This window comes from Haliotis cracherodii, unplaced genomic scaffold (genome assembly GCF_022045235.1).
Source record: "Haliotis cracherodii isolate W230 unplaced genomic scaffold, xgHalCrac1.p SCAF_9, whole genome shotgun sequence".
Taxonomy (NCBI): Eukaryota; Metazoa; Mollusca; class Gastropoda; order Lepetellida; family Haliotidae; genus Haliotis; species Haliotis cracherodii.
The window spans coordinates 2,875,452-2,901,870 of record NW_027266343.1 but is presented as its reverse complement, the minus strand read 5'-3'; the positions used below and the strand labels follow the sequence as shown (position 1 = coordinate 2,901,870).

Sequence of the window (26,419 nt, the reverse complement as noted above, 5' to 3'; positions counted from 1 at the left end):
AGGCTTTATTTATTTACCCTATTATTGATTCTAAATATGACTTGTATCGACTCCAATATCCACTGATCGACTTTTGACAAATGTTTTCGCGATAATTCTCCATTACGTTTTAAAACGCTGAAAACAATTAATGTCAGGATCGCCATTCTCATGACTCGGCCTCTGAGTCGGTGGGGGCACGGGTGGCCCAGTCGCCTTGGGCGCAGCAATTCGCTGTGCAGAGTTGCGTCCCTTGGCGTGCCAGAAATATATGATCGTGGGTTCAATCCCGGTTCGACGCGATTATGTTTCTAGGTTTGTCAGTCCCATACCCGTGGTTGTGGGTTTTACCAAAGTGTTAAACGCCTGAAACTCGCATCACTTCACGCCTTCCTCCCACACTATAAGATGACAAACCGGGATATAACTGGAATACTGTTCAAAGCAGAACTCTTTCACATGAATTCATAATATTTTGGGGGGTCTTTATGTGGATACTATTTGAAATGTTATGAAATAGGATATTGTATATTAATTGTATACGGAAACCTTCTCGATTTCGGTTCACGTTCCGGAAATAGTTCCTATATGTGGTCGGTCTTCTGGAAACTAGTACACACTCGGAAAATCTCGGAACGTACCTGAAGGCTTACGCGAATAAACAAGGAAATAGGAAATCGCAAGAGTGTGTTCAGAATGCGATACTGTTGAAAAGCTGAATGAAAGAACGGCAATTGTGTCGCTTTATGACGAATTGTGAAAAGCAAACAGGTGCATATATGACAATATTTTTTAGGCTAGATCATATCTTGGTTGGGGTTGTTTTGAGTACAGTCTCTAATATTTCAATGTAAGATGGCGCATTGCATGTGGATTTTACGTTGTGTAGCTAGTTGAATTATCCCCCTTGATAGTTTATGTGTGTGCGTGTTGGATTTGTGAACTGCACACTATCCTTGATGTTCATTGATGTTCAATATGTCTTCATTTCTGATTCTCTACAAATCGTTTTTTTTTTTAACTCAATGATTCTACACCAAATGCATAGAGGCCTTCGAAAGTATGCTATAATTTAGTATCACAGATCTAAATGAGTGAATAGCACCTAGATCTAGGTCATATTGGGCTAAATACATTGTGGAATGTATTGAGATAGTTTGTTAGCTTATCATGCCCTTTGATTCTATGTTTATTACTTGTCCGCGAAGAAATAACCCGTGGAGTAAAATACAGCTGTATACATTAGGGCTGGGACAATACACCAACTGTGTGATCCAATACGCATCACGATACCTTGCTCACGATACGTGTATGTGCTTGTATCTGTAATGCGTAACACATAATTTTCATAGACAGGATAGTTAAATACCTAGCACCATGATGATTTACAGTTGGCAGTGTCAAGTATGGCGCAATAGATGAAAATATTTACTTTTTTACGACTAATTTTCACTACTAATTAGTGTTTGGTGTAACAGCCATTGAAGTAAACATTTAAGGTATGAATCAATATTTTTTACTCAGTGTGCAACTGTGATCGATTCTTGTATCCAGAAGTAAAATATCACGATGCATCGGTGTATTGTCCCACCACTATTGCAAGTTGTGTTATACCAAGGGGCATGCTTATGTACAGCGAGAACAAGTTTCACTTACAAATATTTAAAACTCCCAACATTCCTCGGTTTATTCAACCACATTGTGTTTAGAGATAATAGATCGCTGAGAAAAGCTTATACACACTTAATGACCCAAGCAACCCTGTTGCTAGGCACTTCGCTAGTTAGTTGTTAACCATCACAGTTGAAATTATTTTTCTCTTGCTAACAGTTGGGTTGAAACTATACAGCAAGATCACAATACAGTATGTATCACAATACATGGGTCACCATACATTACGTATCACGATACTGCAAGGATATGATACATATCATGATACGTGGGTCACCATACAATAATATCATGATACAGCAAGATCATAATACAGTATGTATCACGATACATGGGTCACCATACATTACGTATCACGATACTGCGAGGATGCAATACATATCATGATACGTGGGTCACCATACGATAATATCACGATACAGCAAGGTCACGATACAATATGTATACATGGGTACCCATATAATACCAATCACGATATAGCAAGGATACATTACAGATTACGATACATGGGTAATGATACGATTCATATTACAATACATGGATCACCATACAATACATACATGATACATGGGTCACCATACAATATGTATCATGATACAGCAAGGTCACAATGTGCTATGTATCATGATACATGGGTCACCATACAATACATATCACAATATGCATGGAAACTCCTTGACAATAAATATTTCAGATTAGGTTCAAAAGGAAAAGCTAGTTGTAGTGACATGTTTGTATTGGCTATTTGTGGTAGTGAACTTGAAACTCAAATTACAATGTACTTTGCAATATTTGACTGACATGAACGCTGGGGGGTCATTAGACGAGTAGTAAGTAATGTATTTTAGCAAGTGTATCATCTTGTATCGATTCAGAATAAAACGCATCATGTATCGTATCATCTCTTGAAAATTCGCGATGCACTGGCGCACTGAAATATTGTTTCACGCCTAGCTAACAGCATATTACAATGTATGATATGCATGTATGTACATATGTAGTATCACAAGCCTGCTATCTCAAGCCATATTAGTTTTACAAAGGAACTTGCTGCACTGGTATGTGGATAATGTTTGCTTGTTTCTGAGTTTGAGTTGTATATTCATAAAGATGACTTTCGTACATTGGCAAATTTACTTACTGTCTTAATGGGTAAGTTTTTTAAATGTCAACTTATGGTCTATGTTAACATGGTTAAAGTATGGGAGCTTCGACCATCACAGGTCTATGTTTATAGGAGCTTCGACCATAACAGGTCTATGTTAACGTATGGGAGCTTCGACCATCACAGGTCTATGTTAACGTATGGGAGCTTCGACCATCACAGGTCTATGTTAAAGTATGGGAACTTCGACCATCACAGGTCTATGTTAAAGTATGGGAGCTTCGACCATCACAGGTCTATGTTAAAGTATGGGAGCTTCGACCATCACAGGTCTATGTTAAAGTATGGGAGCTTCGACCATCACAGGTCTATGTTAAAGTGTGGGAGTTTAGACCGCCACAGGTCTATGTTAAAGTATGGGAGCTTCGACCATCACAGGTCTATGTTTATAGGAGCTTCGACCATCACAGGTCTATGTTAAAGTATGGGAGCTTCGACCATCACAGGTCTATGTTAAAGTGTGGGAGGTTAGACCGCCACAGGTCTATGTTAAAGTATGGGAGCTTCGACCATCACAGGTCTATGTTAAAGTATGGGAGCTTCGACCATCACAGGTCTATGTTAAAGTATGGGAGCTTCGACCATCACAGGTCTATGTTAAAGTATGGGAGCTTCGACCATCACAGGTCTATGTTAAAGTGTGGGAGTTTAGACCGCCACAGGTCTATGTTAAAGTATGGGAGCTTCGACCATCACAGGTCTATGTTAAAGTATGGGAGCTTCGACCATCACAGGTCTATGTTAAAGTATGGGAGCTTCGACCATCACAGGTCTATGTTAAAGTATGGGAGCTTCGACCATCACAGGTCTATGTTAAAGTATGGGAGCTTCGACCATCACAGGTCAATGTTAAAGTATGGGAGCTTCGACCATCACAGGTCCATGTTAAAGTGTGGGAGTTTAGACCGCCACAGGTCTATGTTTTAAGTTTGTGAGCTTCGACCATCACAGGTCAATGTTTATAGGAGCTTCGACCATCACAGGGCTGTGTTAATGTATGGGAGCTTCGACCATCACAGGTCCATGCTAAAGTGTGGGAGGTTAGACCGCCACAGGTCTATGTTTTAAGTTTGTGAGCTTCGACCATCACAGGTCAATGTTTATAGGAGCTTCGACCATCACAGGGCTGTGTTAAAGTATGGGAGCTTCGACCATCACAGGTCTATGTTAAAGTGTGGGAGGTTAGACCGCCACAGGTCTATGTTTTAAGTTTGTGAGCTTCGACCATCACAGGTCAATGTTTATAGGAGCTTCGACCATCACAGGGCTGTGTTAAAGTATGGGAGCTTCGACCATCACAGGTATATGTTAAAGTGTGGGAGTTTAGACCGCCACAGGTCTATGTTAAAGTTTGTGAGCTTCGACCATCACAGGTCAATGTTTATAGGAGCTTCGACCATCACAGGGCTGTGTTAAAGTATGGGACCTTCGACCGTCACAGGGCTGTGTTAAAGTATGGGAGCTTCAACAAGGCAGTCAAATCTTGTTTAGTGGGAACCAGATAACTGAAGAAAATGGGCAAGTAGATACTGTTTCTTCTTTATTCTTTTTTTAATGCAAACACTTGAGTAGTAGATGTCCACTCAAAGGAACTGATGAGCTTCTCAAAACATTTTGAGAAACAACAGATGTTCTAGGGCTGGGACGAGTCCAAATTTACTACCTTGGTACCCATCCCCTGTTACCCAACCCTACCCGGGTACCCGCTGTAGGTCTCAAGAGATAGGTACAAACTGTCCGATTGGGAAAGGTTTGACCGTACACCTGTCAAAATGTATTAGTGAGTGAGTGAGTTGGGTTTAACGCTGCTTTCTAACAGTATTGCAGTTATATCGTGGGCTGGCCACCCGATCCATTTTGTCGCCTCGTGCGACAACAACAGAGGCTACTGGGGAGCGTATTCGAACGGGATACATATATTAGTTTCTAATTCCGTAGCCCATGTAAACTACACTCAGTACTATCCTTCCATACTATAAATTATACTGTGATAAAAAGATGAACTATATTTGACAGCTCGAAATGCAGGATGATGTAAACATACACTACATCACAATAAGATGGGGAAACAGAGTTGCGTCTTTGACAGGCATTTACAAGTTGGAAGAACGCGAAGACATGAAACTTTCGTGGATAACAAGTTCTTTCTACATGTAGTTTGTGAGGACGCTTCATGGCTACTGCTTGTCCCTTCATCAGATGAATACAGTGAGTGAGTGAGTTGGGTTTAACGCCGCTTTTAACATTATTCCAGTTATATCGCGGCATGTCAGTTTAAAGGGGCACTGATCTAACGCAATTCCCCGGGACTGGTTGTTGCCTTTGTTATTGTTTTTTCCCAGTGAGTACCCGGATGTAGAGCAGAAATATAGACTAGTTCGCGACCTCTGCTGCGCCATTCGTAAGCGCATTAGTCACTTTTATGGGTAGTAATAAAGGCGTATGGTCACATTGATCAACAAAATGAAATACAGTTTTCGAGATAATAAGGAAATGTAGGTATCTTTGTGAGTAGCATCGGTAATGGTGACGAAGTTTTGATAAGTCACTTGCTTGGTAATTTTGCGATTTTGGTTTACACTATTTTGACTTGCAACACAAACTATATATTTCACCTGAGCATATGCTTTTTTTATAGTGTGTATATTTTTTTACTGTCAAATGTGTAACAAATATATTAAACGTCTAAATATTCAGTTATTTTACAAAGTGACTGAAAAACATTTCCATCTGGATTATTATGACAACGAGTTCCAAACATTTAGATGTTTAATGTCATCACCAAGAGACTGAAAATGTTACGTTGAAAAGTACATTTCTAAGTTGTTTGGCTTTTAATCCTACATAATAATCTGTTGTGATGTTTGTAGGCCCTTTTGATAGTCTTGATCAATCTGGACAGATTTTTTAGCCAAAATGACTGAAATATTTACACATTTTATAAATTGCCTGAGAGAATCACATTTTACAAATTGACGGTAATATATACACGCTTACAAAGGAAAAGACCTGTGACAACAACGTCTATCGCGCATTGAAGAATTTCCCAACCAAGACGTAGAGAAACAAGAACGAATCGGTTCAAATGAAGGGAAAAAATGCAGATATCATAATTACAACCTACCAAATTTATGCGTATAAGTTTTAGGCAGCTTCCTTGTTCGAGGAATGTATCCGTGAATATCCACACAAAGGAACAATATCGCACTCGTCTGCAGCTGTACAAAGAAACTTATTCGATGTCACGTGTCTCAGTAACAATCAAATATTTTAAAAGATATATATCGTTTCGGGATATTATAACCCGTGTTCGTTTCTCAACTGATCGCTTGGATTGTTTCAGGTGTTTTACAAAGGTGTCAAGTCTCAATGGTCGGCTGAGAAAGCCCACGTGACAACTATTTTCATAACGTCCACGGTTCCTAAAAATTCCATTGAGTGATAGATAACAATGATCAATCAATCAACGTATTATGAGTTAACCCTTTGAACAAAGTATGTTGTTTATACATCGGCACTTCGCGCCATGATATGAGTGTATTCCCTTTGTTTTAGTAAACCTAGACATGTAAACACTCACTCTTGACATATCCACTGCGCAAGATAACTGTGATTAATCAATCAACGTATTTTCTGTTAATCCTTTGATGACTAGGAACGATCCGTTGATTTACAAAAATAAGTAAATCAACTGATCATTCATCTCTTGCTGGGCTGCCACGTGCATATTACATAACACACATTTCACCTCACTTCAAACCTGGATTTAGATTGAATAATTACCCCAGACACAATAAATGCCAAATGGGAACCTTTGTCAGGTAATCTAAGTGGTGCTACCACTAATTGTACCTGTAATAAATTCATTAACTGAGCATCAAGTGAATGACGACAAATACACAAGTGTAGGGTTATTATACGAGAAAACGTGGATGACAACAAGGGAGTAGTAATCGTATTATCGACGCAAGCCGAAATTGCTTTCACTGCATAGATACTTTTTTTAGTATTAAACTATAACCATCTGGGGTAGTTCCAAATGACGACATCCGATGAGCTAGCTCCCTTGTTCTTTTTGTCTGTTTGTTTAGGCTGAAGAAATTAATTAACATGCGCCCTTTGTCGAAATCTTTATAGATCACAGTTAACCAATCAGTGTTCAAAAATGTGTAAAACAAATATTGTCTCCAGCCTCCAAGTTTATTTAGCTGTCCTTGCAGACGGTACCCCAGTCTCTGGTCACGCTCAGTTGCTTTGCGTATCATCCGGGTACTCACGGGGAAAAAACAATAACAAAGGCAACAACCAGTCCGTTAGATCAGTGCCCCTTTAATGTGGGAGGAAAGCCCCAAGTGATGCAGGTCTCAGACGTTTACCACTTCGGTGAAACCCACGAGCGCGGTAATATGGTCCTGACAAACCTAGAAACACAATCATAGGTTTCTGGCGTGCCCAAGGGACGCAACTCTGCACAGCTAATTGAGTCACCTCACACATAGGCTTCTGCAAATGATATTGCCCTGAAAAAAGAATGCTACCCTTATGATTTAGGATCTGAAAAGCCTTCCATCTGAGATGAACCCTGGCGAACATTGACAGTGCAATTTAAACAAGGAATTCATGATCTTTCGGCTTCATTTCGTCACCTCCGAGATTCAGATATTTCGATATTGATGTAAGAAAACACACACAGACCACATATATATCCCTTGCTAGTACATCCTTTTTGGTGCAGATACCGTAGTGCTCAGATATGAGAGGGTATATAAAATATCACAGCAATATGATAATACTGCCTTTATTTTTTCCATTTGGAACTGACTTTTATGTTTGTTTTTGAGTTATAGAAATCAGGTATGCTCCTCAGAATGCTTTAAATACTTAATCAGTGCTGAATAGAAAGTTCACCTGACGCACCTCCTTTGTGTCAGCAAGGTATCTTCTTGAAGTAAGAGATCTGATTTTATTGTGTCATTGCCATCCTCAACCCAACAGATGAACAATAAGCCACCCAACACATTCACGCATGGACTAAAAGCTGGTTCTTTCTTCATAGGAAAAGGCCTTTTACAATGGAGCAGTATCCAGTCCAGTTCTTTACATCCTTTCTGGAAAATCTTCAGAGACTCTGTCGAGACAATGTGAACTTCAGTCAGTTCGTGGAAATCCATGGCTACCTTTGTGTAGAGATTGATGATGTGAAGAAGGAGAGATACGTCCTCAGTGAACTGCTACAGAGCAGTGGTAACGTGGTCAGTGAGAGCTATTGTACAAAATCATTCAGTACTGGTCGAAATGTCCATCACCAGCCGGACACCAGGTCTCAGTTTGAAGGAACTGATTGGGAATCTCAATCGTACTCACATTCCAAGGTGGGTTCAGAGGATTGGACTTGTCAGGGGAATTGGGAATCAAAATTTCAACCCAAGAGAAGCAGACAGCATAACCATGAAGACTCGGAGACTTGTGCATCAACATCTTCAAGACATGTGGATAACTACAAGCCTCTGATGTCACCATCTCCACGTAGTCCCGAGTCCACGCTTGTGTCGTGTCGGGAAGGCCTGCAGAGTCACGCCACCTCATGGGAAGCTGAAGATGGTGATGGGCGGATGCAGACAGACTCGCTGACCACCGTGTCCCCATCCTTTACAGACACTGCTGCATCCCCCACAGTGGATCCTGATGATGTCATAGATCTGGACATGATCGACGATGATGTGGACTCCTCGTTCATGGGCGAGGAGACTTCAGTCACTGTACCCCAAGGAGTAGCTCCGGACCAACCTTGCGGCAGCGTTCAGCAGCGGAAGACTCGTTTGAGTCCAGGAACATTGAATGTTATCAAACATTCGGTGAAACAGTTCAAGAGATTTCACTTTGACAAATCAAGGACAGACATTGATCTGCTCTCTACACCACCGGAAAGGTTGAATATTTTGTTGTATGAATATTTCAAAGATGCCAAGAAGATCGGAGGAGGCGAGCTCACAGCCAGATCACTGAAAAATGTCCAGGCTCATTTAGAAATGTTTTTGAGAGATGGAGGGTACCCATATTCAGTCAGCAAAGACAAACAGTTTCAGTCTTCTCGGGACTTTCTCAAGAAGAAGCTCATGGACAGTGGCAAAATTGTGACTCAGAAATTCAGTCCTGTTGATAATCATGACATTGAAACCATGTTTTATATGAATCAGTTGGGGTCCTACAACCGAGAATGTCTCACCAACACCATGTGGTTTCTTAATTCCAAATATTTTGCCATCCGACGCCCTGCGGAACATTTTGGTTTAAAGTGGGGATGCATCTCACTAAAGACAGATGATGCAGGGCAAGAATATCTGGAGCGCAAAATTAATGAATCTTTTTCTTTAAAAGTGTTTGCTCAGCCAGAGACTCCAAACCGATGTTTTGTCAACTTCTACAAGACATACAAATCCATGAGACCGAAGATAGCCCAAGATGATGAGTTCTCGTTTTATCTGAAGGTAAATAAGTCAGACAATGAACAATGGTTCCTGCCCGAGGCGATGGCTTGGAATCCGTTCACCACAATATGGAGGAAGTTGGTGCTGGGGTCCGGACTCCCGATGAACAAGAAGATCATGTGAGCTCCGACGGGGCAGGCCGACACAGAAAGGTTCGAAAAGACCTTAAATTTGGTGGTTAGCATTGTATGAAGAATGGACAGGTGTGATGGACACTGTGTGGGGATGATGGTGCAGGAGATACCGCCCACTGCACGGACCTCCCTTCACCGGGGCAGGGCCTGGGTAGCACTAACGTAGATCTGTGTTCTGGGCGAAAGATCTTTCCGGGTGTAGCTTGAAGTTTTGATTATAATATTAATGTAAAACAGCTTTCTCTCGACTAGGAACTATTTCTTGTCACAAGTGGAATTTCTTTTTCTGTAGATTGACCCATGGTCACAAGTTTTACTGATTCTTGCTAACCAGTTAGCTTGGGTTGGTTGAAATACAAAATATCTGCTTGTATTTTGTTTTACATGAAGTTATTTAGTTTAGAATGTTTAGTTAGAAGAACTAAATGATACAGTGTTTACAGTTCAATTAACATGTATATTTACTTCTGAGAAAGTACTTTTTGCAGTGGCCAAAGACTCCCTTTTCTATTTAGGTGCCATATACATTGCACTTGATGAGATTATTTTTATAAATTTAATGTTGATTTGGTAGTGGATGGACCAATCAGACAAATAATAATAAATAAGAATAAATTTTATTTAGTTTAAGTACTACATGTTTTTTGTTTTTAAATGTTTAGCTGGGGCAGTCGGGTAGCCTAGGGGTTCGCTCGTCACATCGAAGACCTGGGTTCGATTCCCGACATGGGTACAATGTATGAAGCCCATTTCTGGTGTCCCCCGCCGTGATATTGCTGTAATATTGCTAAAAGCAGCGTAAAACCATACTCACTCACTCATTTTGAAATTAACCCTTCAGCTAAACTGCATATATAACATTTGTTCAGTGATGAATCATTTTCCGGAATCATATAATAGTTACTATTTTTGTAATCCACATTTTCAATGTAACCCTGCTAACACTTCCCACCAACAGGTGCATCAGTATGGCAGTCTACTGCCTGCAGTCAGTTGGCGTAAATCCATACTCATTCACTCACTCACTCATGTTCAGCTCTGTGGTCCTCTGGCTACAGCGATGTATATGTAACCATGGTAACAGGGATACAGGAATAAAAATATCAATAATATAAAAAAAATGATCTAGTTCCTTCTATTGTCTGTGTAGTTTTTGGCTCTGTTCAGTCGAAACTGTAAACCGAATACTTGTCAGAAAATTGGCCTTTGTGGCTGTCAAACTTTAAAGCTTTGTTTTTGTCTTTTTGTCACCCAAATATGAACGAGGTAAATGCTTGGTTCTCCATTGTCCTGTGATCATCTTCCTACAACAGAACACCTCAGCAGAACATCAGAAAATTTGGCCTGTGTGTAAAAATATGTTCCAAAACCATATGTAATATTTGTAATCAAACACTAACATGATGTAATCATCAAAAATGTTTCTGTTTTGGGCAGGCAAGATGACCAATTGGGGGGGGGGGGGGGGGGGGGGATGCTGATGTGTGTGATGAAATTGTGTTTTTCTTTACCTTCCACGTAATTCAACTTCCATTACCTTCCTGCACTTACTATTTCAATCATTTGTTCAATTATCTGTTGCATTTTAGAGAATGGTCATTATTATAGTCACTGGGGTTGGTCTTAGGAACATCCTCGTTTGTGACACCTCCGCCATTTTTGTAACATTTTGTAACAGTGCCCAACACCCCACCTACTCCCCAAATCTCACTGGCCCACACCTGTATGAAATGACCGGTCCCTTATGACAAATCTCACTGGCCCACACCCCCTATATGAAATGACCAGTCCCTTATGACAAATCTCACTGGCCCACACCTGTTTGAAATGACCAGTGCCTTATGACAAATCTCACTGGCCCACACCTGTTTGAAATGACCAGTCCCTTATGACAAATCTCACTGGCCCACACCTGTATGAAATGTCCGGTCCCTTATGACAAATCTCACTGGCCCACACCTGTATGAAATGACCAGTCCCTTATGACAAATCTCACTGGCCCACACCTGTATGAAATGACCAGTCCCTTATGACAAATCTCACTGGCCCACACCTGTATGAAATGACCAGTCCCTTATGACAAATCTCACTAGCCCACACCTGTATGAAATGTCCGGTCCCTTAAGACAAATCTTCCTGGCCCACACCTGTATGAAATGACCAGTCCCTTATGACAAATCTCACTTGCCCACACCTGTATGAAATGACCTGTCCCTTATGACAAATCTCACTGGCCCACACCTGTATGAAATGACCAGTCCCTTATGACAAATCTCACTGGCCCACACCTGTATGAAATGTCCGGTCCCTTATGACAAATCTCACTGGCCCACACCTGTATGAAATGACCAGTCCCTTATGACAAATCTCACTGGCCCACACCTGTATGAAATGACCAGTCCCTTATGACAAATCTCACTGGCCCACACCTGTATGAAATGACCAGTCCCTTATGACAAATCTCACTGGCCCACCCCTGTTTGAAATGACCAGTCCCTTATGACAAATCTCACTGGCCCACACCTGTATGAAATGGGGCGGTCGGGTAGCCTGGTGGTTAAAGCGTTCGCTCGTCACGCCGAAGACCCGGGTTCGATTCCCGACATGGGTACAATGTGTGAAGCCCATTTGTGGTGTCCCCCGCCGTGATATTGCTGGAATACTGCTAAAAGCAGCGTAAAACCTTACTCACTCACTCACTCACTCACTCACTCACTCACTGTATGAAATGACCAGTCCATTATGACAAATCTTAATACTGGTTTCATTCATTGGGCTGACATTCCTTTAATGTGATACAGGGTATTTTTACTTTTAGAACAAGTTTATGTTCCTTATTTCTCTGAAAAGAGCTAAAGTTGTTTGACGTTGTACCCATGTTGGGAATTGAACCCAGCATGATGTGCCAACGCTTGTACCACAAGACTACCCTTCTGCCGCTCAAACACAGTTGGATTGAAATCTGGTATATTCAGGACCATGAAAAGGGTATTTTACATATTTAATGGGTAATTACTTCCACTTCAAAGGGATAGTACAAACTTTATAAGCGAGGAATTAAACTGTAGTCAGCATTGTATTCCTGCTTGTGAAACTTGGCCCCAAAGTGTTGGCTATTCCCCATGTTTGAGTGCAAAGGACATCTTAAGAATAATAATGGCATGGTTGCAATAAATTGATTGGATGGTCAGGTTCAGTGATATTGTTGATAGGGCCATTATTCAGATCCACTGACCCTATTTTCATAAAAATTGGAGAAGAAAAAATAATATAAATTTACACTTATTTTTCTTCCGCCATCATGTCATACACTCAAAATTATTTTGAGGTGACTCAGTGTAATCTATAAAACTTATGATCCTCTATTTGACATTAATATTTTATCAAATCGTTCACTTGACGAGTTGTTGTGAAATACCTTGCATAATAGATCTAGAGTTATGCCCCTTTGTCCTTGCTTTCCCGGGATTAAATCCCATTGTATTCCGAGAAAACGACAAAAACATAGCTTCCAGCACATGATAGGGCTATAGATGGCAAAATTCATTTATTTTCTTCCTTCCTGGAAGTGATATTTGTAGAAAAACATCTGTGATTCCAGTTTAAAAAAGAACATGCTAATGTCAGTTTAATAAATTAAAATCTTCGCTCCTCCCACTTCTAACACTGACAGATTACTAACCTGTCATTCTTTTCATCCTAGGAATAGGGGCTGCAGAAAACAATGGAAACACAGTACTCGGTGCAGTTCTTTGCCTCCTTTGTGGAGCAGCTTCAAGACGTGTGTCGCAACTACCTCCACTTCAGTCAGTTTGTGGAGGTCAGTGGCTATGTGTGTGTGGAGATTGACAACATGAAGAAGGAGAGATACGTCCTCAGTGAGCTGCTACAGAGCAGTGGTAATGTGGTCAGTGAGAGCTACTGTACCAAGTCGTTCAAAACGAACAGGAACATCGGAAATCCAAGGGGTCGCTTTGGAGAAAGAGCTTTGAATATTGAACAAAATACTGGAGAGAGTCACTTGGGGTTAGGGAGAAATAAGCAGACTATACAACATCCTGGTCACATTCCACACGCCCTTAAAAGGCAAGATGTGGTTCAGACGGGTCGCTACCAGCAGGAGTCGTCACCTGGTCTTCCAAGGCAACAACACTCCAGCTCCAGCCATGATACCATTGAGTCCTTTGATGGAAGTCGCTATCAGCAGGAGTCGTCACCTGGTCTTCCAAGGAAACAACATTCCAGCTTCAGCAATGATACCATTGAGTCCTTTGATGGGAGTTGGGTTGTCAACCAGTTGACCGAAGAAAGAGTGACCCTGCCACAAATGTTAAGTCAGGATGACTCTGAACCCTCAACATCTGCAGCCCCATCGTCAGCAGTCTCATCAATTCCATCAAATCAGCTGCTTCATCTGCCTCAGGATGATGAGGTCATTGATCTGGACTTGTTTGATGATGACCTTGACGTTGCGATGGAGGAGGAGGGCTCAAGGAATGTCCTCTGTTCAGGACTGACATTCGCTTCCTCACTGTCTGCACCAGTGGACAGTTTTCAGAGGAAGCGTGGTCACTTGAGCCCAGCTTCTCTTGCCACCATGCGATACACCGTGAAGCAGTTCCAAAGGTTCTTGTTTCATAAGTGTAACCAGAACATAGACTTGTTTTCCACCACTCCCGAAAGACTAAATGAACTTCTGCTGGACTTCTTTAGGGAGGCGAAGAAGGTACATGGTGGAGAGTCACTACGTCCTCGGTCACTGAAGAATGTCCAGACGTGTCTTGATAAGTTACTCAAAGATGGTGGCTATCCATATTCTGTGTTGAGAGACAAACAGTTTCAGTCGTCAAGGGAGTACTTGAAGAAGAAACTGAACGAGAGTACTGCTAATGCAAGTGGGGCAAATACTGTGACAGAAGAGGATATCGAGACACTGTTCCAGACCCAACTGCTTGGTTCGCACAATCCTGAATCTCTCACCAACACTATGTGGTTCCTCAACTCCAAGTTCTTCATCCTCAAACATCCCCTGGAGCATCAGAACTTGAAGTGGGGAGACATTAGTCTCAGGATGGATGACAAGGGTCAGGAATACCTGGAACGCTTAGTTGGAGGGAGATACACTCTCAAGGTGTTCTCCAAGCCAGCCAGCCCCAACAGGTGCTTTGTGAACTTCTACAAACAGTACAGAGCACTGAGGCCGAAGATCACCTTGGAGGATGAATACAACTTTTACCTGAGGGTTGATGATAGTAGTGATCAGAGCTGTTGGTTCATGCCTGAACCCATACGCCCAGTGACACTTACCTGCATGTGGAAGAAAATAGTTCTCACGGCTCGTCTTCCTGGCAATAAGAGAATTGTGTGATTCTGAATTGGATGGGATGACTGATGGTTCTCTTTGTTCTTCTGAGGAAAAGTCAAAATTATTTTTTGGTAGGAAATGTAACACTTGCGGTGGTAAAGGTGAACTGTTCTGTTCTGTTTTCTTCTTGATGTTCCCGTCATCACACAAGTGAGACCAATCTCGTTACGGTCAAATCTTTTGTTCCATTATGATACCTGTCTGCTGGAGTTCTTACACTACCTCAATCGGTGGTCGCTTCAGGTGAACTTTCTGATTAGCCGATGTGTGTCAAGACCACTAACTTCGTGAGGGGATCGGGGGGGTCGGGTAGCCTAGTGGTTAAAGCGTTCGCTCGTCATGCCGAAGACCCGGGTCTGATTACCGACATGGGTACAATGTGTGAAGCCCATTTCTGGTGTCCCCCGCGGTGATATTGCTGGAATATTGCTAAAAGCGGTGTAAAATCAATCTCACTCTCTCACTCGTGAGGGGATCGAGCAAATAATTCACACTTGCAACTTTGATATATGTATCTCGAAAACAAGAAAGTCAAACAACTAGTTCCAAATGTCATAATTATATTGTTGTTGATATTTTATAAACCCAGTCATTTCTGAATGCCATGGCATCTTCACCCAAAAGGGATTCCAAATAGAGAAAATATTTGTGTTCTGTGTGAGTTTTCTTTAAAGGCTGAAACAAATAATAGTCTTGGTTCTCAGGCACCGCCCAGTCATCATTGAGTTTGCTGCACATTTCGTTTTTATTTCCATTTTTTAAAAAAATAAAAAAATTCCTTAAATATTCCTAGTCCAACAGTAGTCAAATACTGTATTCCAGTATTTTACTCATCAAGGAATACATTTATGAAAGGTGGCCTGTTCCCAGGTTGGTCGTACACAACAGTTTATTTGGTTACATACTGGTACTAGTTTGGACAACCACTATATTTTCAAAAAACATTGCTTGAGAACCAATTCTTTTATTTTTTTTAGCCTAAAACTGAAATATTCAAATTTCGGTGGTAAAGAAATGAAGCCATATCATTTATGAAAGCTGATACCTGATTGGCTCATACGTCCTTCACTTCGATTGGGTGTCACAGTTTGCTCAAGATGTGCTCATTGTAGGACCTGTTATAGTGGTGTCCTCGGATCTTCATGCAGAGAATAAAACATCTGACATTAAATGCACATTTAAAGGCAATATAAATTGATGGTCCGTACTTTATGTTGTGATATTGACACCCTGCTTGTCTTGAGCCAGGCTAACTTGATATGTTTTCAATTGTTGAGTTAACAAGGCTTCCACTGCATACATGATGATACATACTATACAGAACAAGTCAAAGAACAATACCCACCAGCCATGACACATTAACTATTGCCAGATGAAAAAAACGGGAGTTCTTTCATTCCTTTTAGTAGTATATAACAGAGGCATGAAGATAGGGTCGCAATATTATCATGATGATATGTATTGCAATGAATGGGTCACAATATGGTAATTTGTAAGATAACAGCTTCTGACTTTCAACATATTGACATCAAGCCAACATTAATCTACAGAGTACAAACTTTCTGAGGCATTTATTTCATGGACTGTCTGAAGTACCCATACACAAGTTATATTTGTCGTTAGAGGTTGAGAAGACATTGTTAAAATGTTGATGAAACTAACACTTAATCATGATAATAGTCACAAGGAAATTATATATCTCTTCTGTCCTGCTGCCTTTTTTGTGAACAGATCTGTAATTATACACATGAAAATGTAGACTGTCATGTGAATTTTCAGTATGGGGCGCTTAAAATGATTAATCTTGAAGGCAAGGGGCCGCCTATTGGAGTCAGTGTTTAATACGACAAATACCGTGTAGGACAGTATGGCTTGTACCAGTTACTGCTTCTATAGGACAGTTTATCGAGAATATTTGAAAGGAGAAATGTTGTATTTATCTATGTCTTATTGATAAACACCAATGAGAAATGTATATTGATAAACACCAGGGAAAATGTTTTATTGATAAAAACCAGGGAGAAACGTTTTTGATAAACATCATTGAGAAATGTGTTTGTAAACTTAATGGAGAATGTTTTATTGATGACATGGAGAAGTGTTTTATTGATAGACATGGAGAAGTGTTTTATTGATAGACATGGAGAAGTGTTTTATTTATAAATGTGGAGATGTGTTTTATTGAAAAAAATGGAGAAGTGTTTTATTGATTGACATGGAGTAGTGTTTTAATGATAGACATGTAGAAGTGTTTTTATGGGTCTTTGTAAACATGATGTAAAAATGGGTGTTTAGATATTATCTGTGCACACATTGAGGACAAATGTGTTATTGATCTGTGTCCAGTTTAAGAAGAAGATTTAATCAACCTGTACACAGGAACACACCAGAATAGCTACTTTATTACTGAATCAGCATGTAGTGTTCAGTATCTTAGCTTTACAGTTTTAAACCCATGCTTGCTGTTAAAGGAGGCTATGCTTGTCGTAAGAGGCGACTAATGGGATCGGGTGGTCAGGTTCGCTGACTTGGGTGATGCATTTCATTGATCCAATTGTGTGGATCGATGCTCATGATGTTTATCACTGGATTGTCTGGTCCATACTTGATTATTTACAGACCGCCGTCATATAGCTGGAATATTGCTGAGTGCGGCGTTAAACAACAAACAAACCAACCAACCAACTGTAGAGTTTTATGTGGACGTGTATATGCTATAAAATATTTAAAGAAAGACATGATATTTTGTTTTCGTTGGTTTTGAATGTTGATGGAGAGAGTTATATGAAAAGTGTTGTTGAATCAAATATAAGGACTGTTACCATAGTAACAGAATGATGGTACACTGAACTATTCAAACAAATAGGGATGCGATGCTGCATTCTACATAAATAGAAAACTTACCAATGAACTGATTGCCCAGCGGTCTAATGTGTTACACGGGTGGCCCAGTTGTCTAATGTGTTACACGGGTGGCCCAGTGGTCTAATGTGTTACACGGGTGGCCCAGTCGTCTAATGTGTTACATGGGTGGCCCAGTGGTCTAATGTGTTACATGGGTGGCCCAGTGGTCTAATGTGTTACACGGGTGGCCCAGTCGTCTAATGTGTTACACGGGTGGCCCAGTTGTCTAATGTGTTACATGGGTGGCCCAGTGGTCTAATGTGTTACATGGGTGGCCCAGTGGTCTAATGTGTTACACGGGTGGCCCAGTCGTCTAATGTGTTACACGGGTGGCCCAGTTGTCTAATGTGTTACATGGGTGGCCCAGTGGTCTAATGTGTTACACGGGTGGCCCAGCGGTCTAATGTGTTACATGGGTGGCCCAGTCGTCTAATGTGTTACATGGGTGGCCCAGTCGTCTAATGTGTTACATGTGTGGCCCAGTCGTCTAATGTGTTACACGGGTGGCCCAGTGGTCTAATGTGTTACACGGGTGGCCCAGCGGTCTAATGTGTTACATGGGTGGCCCAGTGGTCTAATGTGTTACATGGGTGGCCCAGTGGTCTAATGTGTTACACGGGTGGCCCAGTGGTCTAATGTGTTACAGGGGTGGCCCAGTGGTCTAATGTGTTACAGGGGTGGCCCAGTCGTCTAATGTGTTACACGGGTGGCCCAGTGGTCTAATGTGTTACATAGGTGGCCCAGTGGTCTAATGTGTTACATAGGTGGCCCAGTGGTCTAATGTGTTACATAGGTGGCCCAGTGGTCTAATGTGTTACATAGGTGGCCCAGTGGTCTAATGTGTTACATAGGTGGCCCAGTCGTCTAATGTGTTACACGGGTGGCCCAGTGGTCTAATGTGTTACACGGGTGGCCCAGTCGTCTAATGTGTTACACGGGTGGCCCAGTCGTCTAATATGTTACATGTGTGGCCCAGTGGTCTAATGTGTTACAGGGGTGGCCCAGCGGTCTAATGTGTTACACGGGTGGTCTAATGTATTACACGGGTGGCCAAGTGGTCTAATGTGTTACACGGGTGGCCCAGTCGTCTAATATGTTACATGTGTGGCCCAGCGGTCTAATGTGTTACACGGGTGGCCCAGTGGTCTAATATGTTACATGTGTGGCCCAGCGGTCTAATGTGTTACATGAGTGGCCCAGTCGTCTAATGTGTTAAACAGGTGGCCCAGTTGTCTAATGTGTTACATGGGTGGCCCAGTGGTCTAATGTGTTACAGGGGTGGCCCAGTGGTCTAATGTGTTACATGGGTGGCCCAGCGGTCTAATGTGTTACACGGGTGGCCCAGTGGTCTAATGTGTTACACGGGTGGTCTAATGTATTACACGGGTGGCCCAGTGGTCTAATGTGTTACACGGGTGGCCCAGTGGTCTAATGTGTTACACGGGTGGTCTAATGTATTACACGGGTGGCCCAGTGGTCTAATGTGTTACACGGGTGGCCCAGTGGTCTAATGTGTTACACGGGTGGTCTAATGTATTACACGGGTGGCCAAGTGGTCTAATGTGTTACACGGGTGGCCCAGTGGTCTAATGTGTTACATGGGTGGCCCAGTGGTCTAATGTGTTACATGGGTGGCCCAGTGGTCTAATGTGTTACACGGGTGGCCCAGTGGTCTAATGTGTTACACAGGTGGCCCAGCGGTCTAATGTGTTACATGGGTGGCCCAGTGGTCTAATGTGTTACACAGGTGGCCCAGCGGTCTAATGTGTTACATGGGTGGCCCAGTGGTCTAATGTGTTACACGGGTGGCCCAGTGGTCTAATGTGTTACACAGGTGGCCCAGTTGTCTAATGTGTTACACGGGTGGCCCAGTGGTCTAATGTGTTACACGGGTGGCCCAGTCGTCTAATGTGTTACACGGGTGGCCCAGCGGTCTAATGTGTTACATGTGTGGCCCAGTTGTCTAATGTGTTACATGTGTGGCCCAGCAGTCTAATGTGTTACACGGGTGGCCCAGTCGTCTAATGTGTTACACGGGTGGCCCAGCGGTCTAATGTGTTACACGGGTGGCCCAGCGGTCTAATGTGTTACACGGGTGGCCCAGTCATCTAATGTGTTACATGGGTGGCCCAGTCGTCTAATGTGTTACATGGGTGGCCCAGTGGTCTAATGTGTTACATGGGTAGACCAGTCGTCTAATGTGTTACACGGGTAGACCAGTCGTCTTATGTGTTACACGGGTGGACCAGTCGTCTAATGTGTTACACAGGTGGCCCAGTGGTCTAATGTGTTACATGGGTGGCCCAGTGGTCTAATGTGTTACATGGGTGGCCCAGTGGTCTAATGTGTTACATAGGTGGACCAGTTGTCTAATGTGTTACACGGGTGGCCCAGTGGTCTAATGTGTTACACGGGTGGCCCAGTTGTCTAATGTGTTACATGGGTGGCCCAGTGGTCTAATGTGTTACATGGGTGGCCCAGTGGTCTAATGTGTTACATGGGTGGCCCAGTGGTCTAATGTGTTACACGGGTGGCCCAGTGGTCTAATGTGTTACATGGGTGGCCCAGTGGTCTAATGTGTTACATGGGTGGCCCAGTCGTCTAATGTGTTACATAGGTGGACCAGTTGTCTAATGTGTTACACGGGTGGCCCAGTCATCTAATGTGTTACACGGGTGGCCCAGTTGTCTAATGTGTTACACGGGTGGCCCAGTCGTCTAATGTGTTACATGGGTGGCCCAGCGGTCTAATGTGTTACACGGGTGGCCCAGTTGTCTAATGTGTTAAACGGGTGGCCCAGTCGTCTAATGTGTTACATGGGTAGACCAGTCGTCTAATGTGTTACATGGGTGGCCCTGTCGTCTAATGTGATGCATGGGTGGCCCAGTGGTCTAATGTGTTACATGGGTGGCCCAGCGGTCTAATGTATTACACGGGTGGCCCAGTCGTCTAATGTGTTAAACGGGTGGCCCAGTCGTCTAATGTGTTACATGGGTGGCCCTGTCGTCTAATGTGATGCATGGGTGGCCCAGTGGTCTAATGTGTTACATGGGTGGCCCAGTCATCTAATGTGTTACATAGGTGGCCCAGTCGTCTGTTGTGTTACATGGGACGCCCAGTCGTCTAATGTGTTACATAGGTGGACCAGTCATCTAATGTGTTACATGGGTGGCCCTGTCATCTAATATGATGCATGGGTGGCCCAGTGGTCTGATGTGTTACATAGGTGGACCAGTCGTCTAATGTGTTACATAGGTGGACCAGTCGTCTAATGTGTTACATGGGTGGATCAGTTGTCTAATGTGTTACATGGGTGGACCAGTCGTCTAATGTGTTACATGGGTGGCCCAGTCGTCTAATGTGTTACATGGGTGGCCCTGTCGTCTAATGTGTTACATGGGACGACCAGTTGTCTAATGTGTTACATAGGTGGACCAGTCGTCTAATGTGATGCATGGGTGGCCCAGCGGTCTAATGTGTTACACGGGTGGCCCAGTCGTCTAATGTGTTACACGGGTGGCCCAGTCGTCTAATGTGTTACATGTGTGGCCCAGTTGTCTAATGTGTTACACGGGTGGCCCAGTGGTCTTATGTGTTACATGGGTGGACCAGTCGTCTAATGTGTTACATGTGTGGCCCAGCGGTCTAATGTGTTACACGGGTGGCCCAGCGGTCTAATGTGTTACACGGGTGGCCCAGTGGTCTAATGTGTTACATGGGTGGCCCAGTGGTCTAATATGTTACACGGGTGGCCCAGCGGTCTAATGTGTTGCACGGGTGGCCCAGCGGTCTAATGTGTTAAACCGGGTGGCCCAGTCGTCTAATGTGTTAAACGGGTGGCCCAGTCGTCTAATGTGTTACATGGGTGGCCCAGCGGTCTAATGTGTTACACGGGTGGCCCAGTCGTCTAATGTGTTACACGGGTGGCCCAGTCGTCTAATGTGATGCATGGGTGGCCCAGCGGTCTAATGTGTTACACGGGTGGCCAAGTCGTCTAATGTGTTACACGGGTGGCCCAGTGGTCTAATGTGTTACATGGGTGGCCCAGTGGTCTAATGTGTTACATGGGTGGCCCAGCGGTCTAATGTGTTACATGGGTGGCCCAGTTGTCTAATGTGTTACATGGGTGGCCCAGTCGACTAATGTGTTACACGGGTGGCCCAGTCGTCTAATGTGTTACATGGGTGGCCCAGTGGTCTAATGTGTTACACGGGTGGCCCAGCGGTCTAATGTGTTACACGGGTGGCCCAGTTGTCTAATGTGTTACACGGGTGGCCCAGCGGTCTAATGTGTTACACGGGTGGCCCAGCGGTCTAATGTGTTACACGGGTGGCCCAGTCGTCTAATGTGTTACACGGGTGGCCCAGTCGTCTAATGTGTTACATGGGTGGCCCAGTGGTCTAATGTGTTACATGGGTGGCCCAGCGGTCTAATGTGTTACATGGGTGGCCCAGTCGTCTAATGTGTTAAACGGGTGGCCCAGTCGTCTAATGTGTTACATGGGTGGCCCTGTCGTCTAATGTGATGCATGGGTGGCCCAGTGGTCTAATGTGTTACATGGGTGGCCCAGTCATCTAATGTGTTACATAGGTGGCCCAGTCGTCTGTTGTGTTACATGGGACGCCCAGTCGTCTAATGTGTTACATAGGTGGACCAGTCATCTAATGTGTTACATGGGTGGCCCTGTCATCTAATGTGATGCATGGGTGGCCCAGTGGTCTAATGTGTTACATAGGTGGCCCAGTCGTCTAATGTGTTACATAGGTGGACCAGTCGTCTAATGTGTTACATGGTTGGACCAGTTGTCTAATGTGTTACATAGGTGGACCAGTCGTCTAATGTGTTACATAGGTGGACCAGTTGTCTAATGTGTTACATAGGTGGACCAGTCGTCTAATGTGTTACATGGGATGACCAGTTGTCTAATGTGTTACATAGGTGGACCAGTCGTCTAATGTGTTACATGGGTGGCCCAGTGGTCTAATGTGTTACATGGGTGGCCCAGTGGTCTAATGTGTTACATGGGTGGCCCAGTCGTCTAATGTGTTACATGGGACGCCCAGTTGTCTAATGTGTTACATGGGTGGACCAGTCGTCTAATGTGTTACATGGGTGGCCCTGTCATCTAATGTGATGCATGGGTGGCCCAGTCGTCTAATGTGTTACATGGGTGGACCAGTGGTCTAATGTGTTACATGGGTGGACCAGTCGTCTAATGTGTTACATGGGTGGCCCAGTCGTTTAATGTGTTACATGGGTGGACCAGTCGTCTAATGTGTTACATAGTTGGACCAGTCGTCTAATGTGTTACATGTGACGCCCAGTTGTCTAATGTGTTACATAGGTGGACCAGTCGTCTAATGTGTTACATGGGTGGCCCAGTCGTCTAATGTGTTACATGGGTGGCCCAGTCATCTAATGTGTTACATGGGTGGCCCAGTCGTCTGATGTGTTGCACTGGTGGCCCAGTCGTCTAATGTGTTACATAGGTGGACCAGTCATCTAATGTGTTTCATGGGACGCACAGTCGTCTAATGTGTTACATAGGTGGACCAGTCGTCTAATGTGTTACATGGGTGGCCCAGTCGTCTAATGTGTTACATGGGTGGCCCAGTCATCTAATGTGTTACATGGGTGGCCCAGTCGTCTGATGTGTTGCACTGGTGGCCCAGTCGTCTAATGTGTTACATAGGTGGACCAGTCATCTAATGTGTTTCATGGGACGCACAGTCGTCTAATGTGTTACATGGGTGGCCCAGTCGTCTGATGTGTTGCACTGGTGGCCCAGTCGTCTAATGTGTTACATGGGTGGCCCAGTCATCTAATGTGTTACATGGGTGGCCCAGTCGTCTGATGTGTTGCACTGGTGGACCAGTCGTCTAATGTGTTACATAGGTGGACCAGTCGTCTAATGTGTTACATGGGTGAAGTGTTACAATTTCTCATGCCTAATTGCAAATCCCATAGGTGATTAATTATTTTTAGTTGGGGTAGGTGGTTGAAATAAATTTTTAACAAAAATATCTTTTTAGATAGAAGGCTCGCTAAATACAATGTCTATTATCCTAAAGCAGGATATTTACCATTCCCAAACACACTCGCGTGATAACCTCTATTTATATATTCTTTTCTTTTCCACTTTCAAATGACCTGCAATGTTGTGAATAAAATTAGTTTCTTTCTTCCTAGGAAGACGATCTTTAGGTTAACAATGGAGAAGCAGTACTCAGTGGAGTTCTTTGCCTCCTTTGTGGAGCAGCTTCAGGACGTGTGTCGCAACTACCTCCACTTCAGTCAGTTTGTGGAGGTCAGTGGCTATGTGTGTGTGGAGATTGACAACATGAAGAAGGAGAGATACGTCCTCAGTGAACTGCTACAGAGCAGTGGTAATGTGGTCAGTGAGAGCTACTGTACCAAGTCGTTCAAAACTTCAGGGAACAGGTCTGGCTCCTGGATAAGTTCAAATCAAGGCAGGAAAGAAAGAGGCAACTTGAGGTCTGATAAAAATAAAGAAAACATAAGTGAGGAAGATGATTACAATCCTTTCGCCTCACCAACCCTGACTGGTGAGCCATACACGACATCAGAAACGCACAGCGATGTGGAAGGAGAGGAAGAACGGGTGACGATTCCTCCAAGCCACAAGCAGCATTTCAGGACACCATCAAACTCTGAGTCTGTGTCCTTTGTGTCAAGGAGTGCTTCTTCTACAACTACCAGACCTGCATCAGTAGTACTTGCCCAAGAGGAAGACGAGGTCATTGATCTGGACTTGATAGAGGATGACCTTGACCTTGCTATGGAGGAAGACAGCTCTCCAGGGGCGTCTGAAGCAACTGCTTCGCATCAGCTCTCAATCCCAGACATGCAGGCAAAGGGCAGCTTGAGTCCTGGAACATTGTCGACAGTGAGGAACTCGGTCAAGCAGTTCCGGAGGTTCCACTTCGACAGATCTGGTGGTGATGTTGACCTGTTCTCTTCGGCCCCGGAGGATCTCAATGAACTTCTTCTGGCCTACTTCAGAGAGGCCAAGAAGAGATGTGGTGGAGCGCTAACTGCTTGTACACTGAAGAACGTTCAGAAGCATCTGGACATGTATTTGCGAGATGGAGGCTATCCCTATTCGATTGTCAAGGACAGGCCGTTCCAGTCCTCCAGGGACTTCCTGAAGAAGAAGCTGAATGAAGGGAGAAAGGTTGTTGCCCAGAAACACTCTCCAGTCAATGATGAGGACATGGAGATCATGTTCCAAGCTGGCCAGCTGGGAATTCAGAGTCCTGAAAGTCTCATTCATACACTGTGGTTTCTCAATTCAAAATATTTTGGAATCAGGCGCCCAGCTGAACATTTTAACATGAAATGGGGAGATATTCGACTGAGTGTCAATGAGGAGGGTCTGGAATATATTGAAAGACCTATTCATGCATCGTTTTCTTTGAAAGTACTAGCCAAGCCCCATTCCCCAAACAGGTGCTTTGTGAATTTCTACAAGCAGTATCGACAGATGAGACCCAAGCTGGCATTAGATGAGGGGTCTGCTTTCTATCTGAAGCCCAATAAGAACTCCAACATATGGTTCACGTCCGAGACAGTGATATATTCTTACTTCACAAACCTGTGGAGGAAACTTGTCGTTAATGCTGGGTTGTCCATTGACAAGAAAATATTTTAATGTCTGTGTGTGCTGCAATCTTGGGCTTGAAAATATTAAATGGTTGTCGAAGCCAAAAACACAAACTGGCTTTTTCCCTGCTGTTGAATGCTTTTCTAGATTTGAAAAATGTGCTATTCCACATAAACGTCACATCTATGCAAATTAATTTGATTGACCTTTATCGAAAATAGTTTGATTTAGTTCTTTTCTCTGTATTTTACAAACCAGTTGGGTTAAATTAGGAATAGACTACATATTCAACATCTTGATTATGTTTACAATCACAATGTAATCATAAACTAATTTCGCCATGGTAACGTGGAATAAAAAATTTCAAGATATATTTGGTCGTTTATGTGATGAATTATGACTTTTCATGGTATTTATGTATGCCAAAATAATTGTCTGTACTGAATACAATTCTGACATACATTGTACTTCCTTTCTTCAAGGGGGGCATGTATAGCCCAATTTGCTGTGCAGAGTTGCATCCCTTGGGCACACTATGAACCAATGACTGTGACTTTGAATCCTGGTTCGCCCTGGATATGTTTCTAGCTCTGTCAGTACTTGAATACTGTTCAAAGTGGTTAAAAAATCCAACTCACTCACACCTTTCTTTTAACCCTTTGGGATTCTGAGTAAGAATTTAGGTCCCCAGCAAGCTATACTTGTCGTAAGAAGCAACTACATAGATTGGGTGGTCAGACTCAGTGACTTGCTTGATAGCGTGTCATGACTGTCATCGTATCCCGATTATGTGGATTGTTGGTTGGTTTGCTGTTTAACACGGCACTCAGCAACATTCCAGCTATATGACTGCGGTCTGTAAATTATCGAGTCTGGACCAGACAATCAAGTGATTGAGATCATGAGCATCGATCCACGCAATGGGATCGATGACATGCATCAACCAAGGAAATGAGCCTGACAAGCCGATCCTGTTAGTCGCCTCTTACGACAAGCATAGTCGCCTAGTAGGCAAGCATGGGTTGCTGAAGACCTATTCTAACCAGGATTTTCACGGGTCTTGTGTGGATTGATGCTCATTATGTCAAT

The 26,419-nt window shown here is 43.2% G+C and overlaps 3 protein-coding genes across 3 annotated transcripts; all 3 read left to right on the top strand.

Moving 5' to 3' along the window:
- Positions 1–678: 678 nt before the first annotated feature.
- On the top strand, positions 679–15,860 carry LOC139453097 (uncharacterized). Its single transcript, XM_071234722.1, has 2 exons — positions 679–750; positions 13,141–15,860. Exon 2 carries the CDS (start codon positions 13,162–13,164, stop codon positions 14,803–14,805), a length of 1,644 nt encoding a protein of 547 aa, XP_071090823.1. The 5' UTR covers positions 679–750; positions 13,141–13,161; the 3' UTR covers positions 14,806–15,860.
- Positions 7,888–9,544, top strand: LOC139453020 (uncharacterized). The gene has a single exon (XM_071234646.1). It carries the CDS (start codon positions 7,888–7,890, stop codon positions 9,424–9,426), a length of 1,539 nt encoding a protein of 512 aa, XP_071090747.1. The 3' UTR covers positions 9,427–9,544.
- On the top strand, positions 13,250–25,504 carry LOC139453098 (uncharacterized). Its single transcript, XM_071234723.1, has 2 exons — positions 13,250–13,257; positions 23,896–25,504. Exon 2 carries the CDS (start codon positions 23,918–23,920, stop codon positions 25,376–25,378), a length of 1,461 nt encoding a protein of 486 aa, XP_071090824.1. The 5' UTR covers positions 13,250–13,257; positions 23,896–23,917; the 3' UTR covers positions 25,379–25,504.
- The last annotated feature ends 915 nt before the right edge of the window (positions 25,505–26,419 follow it).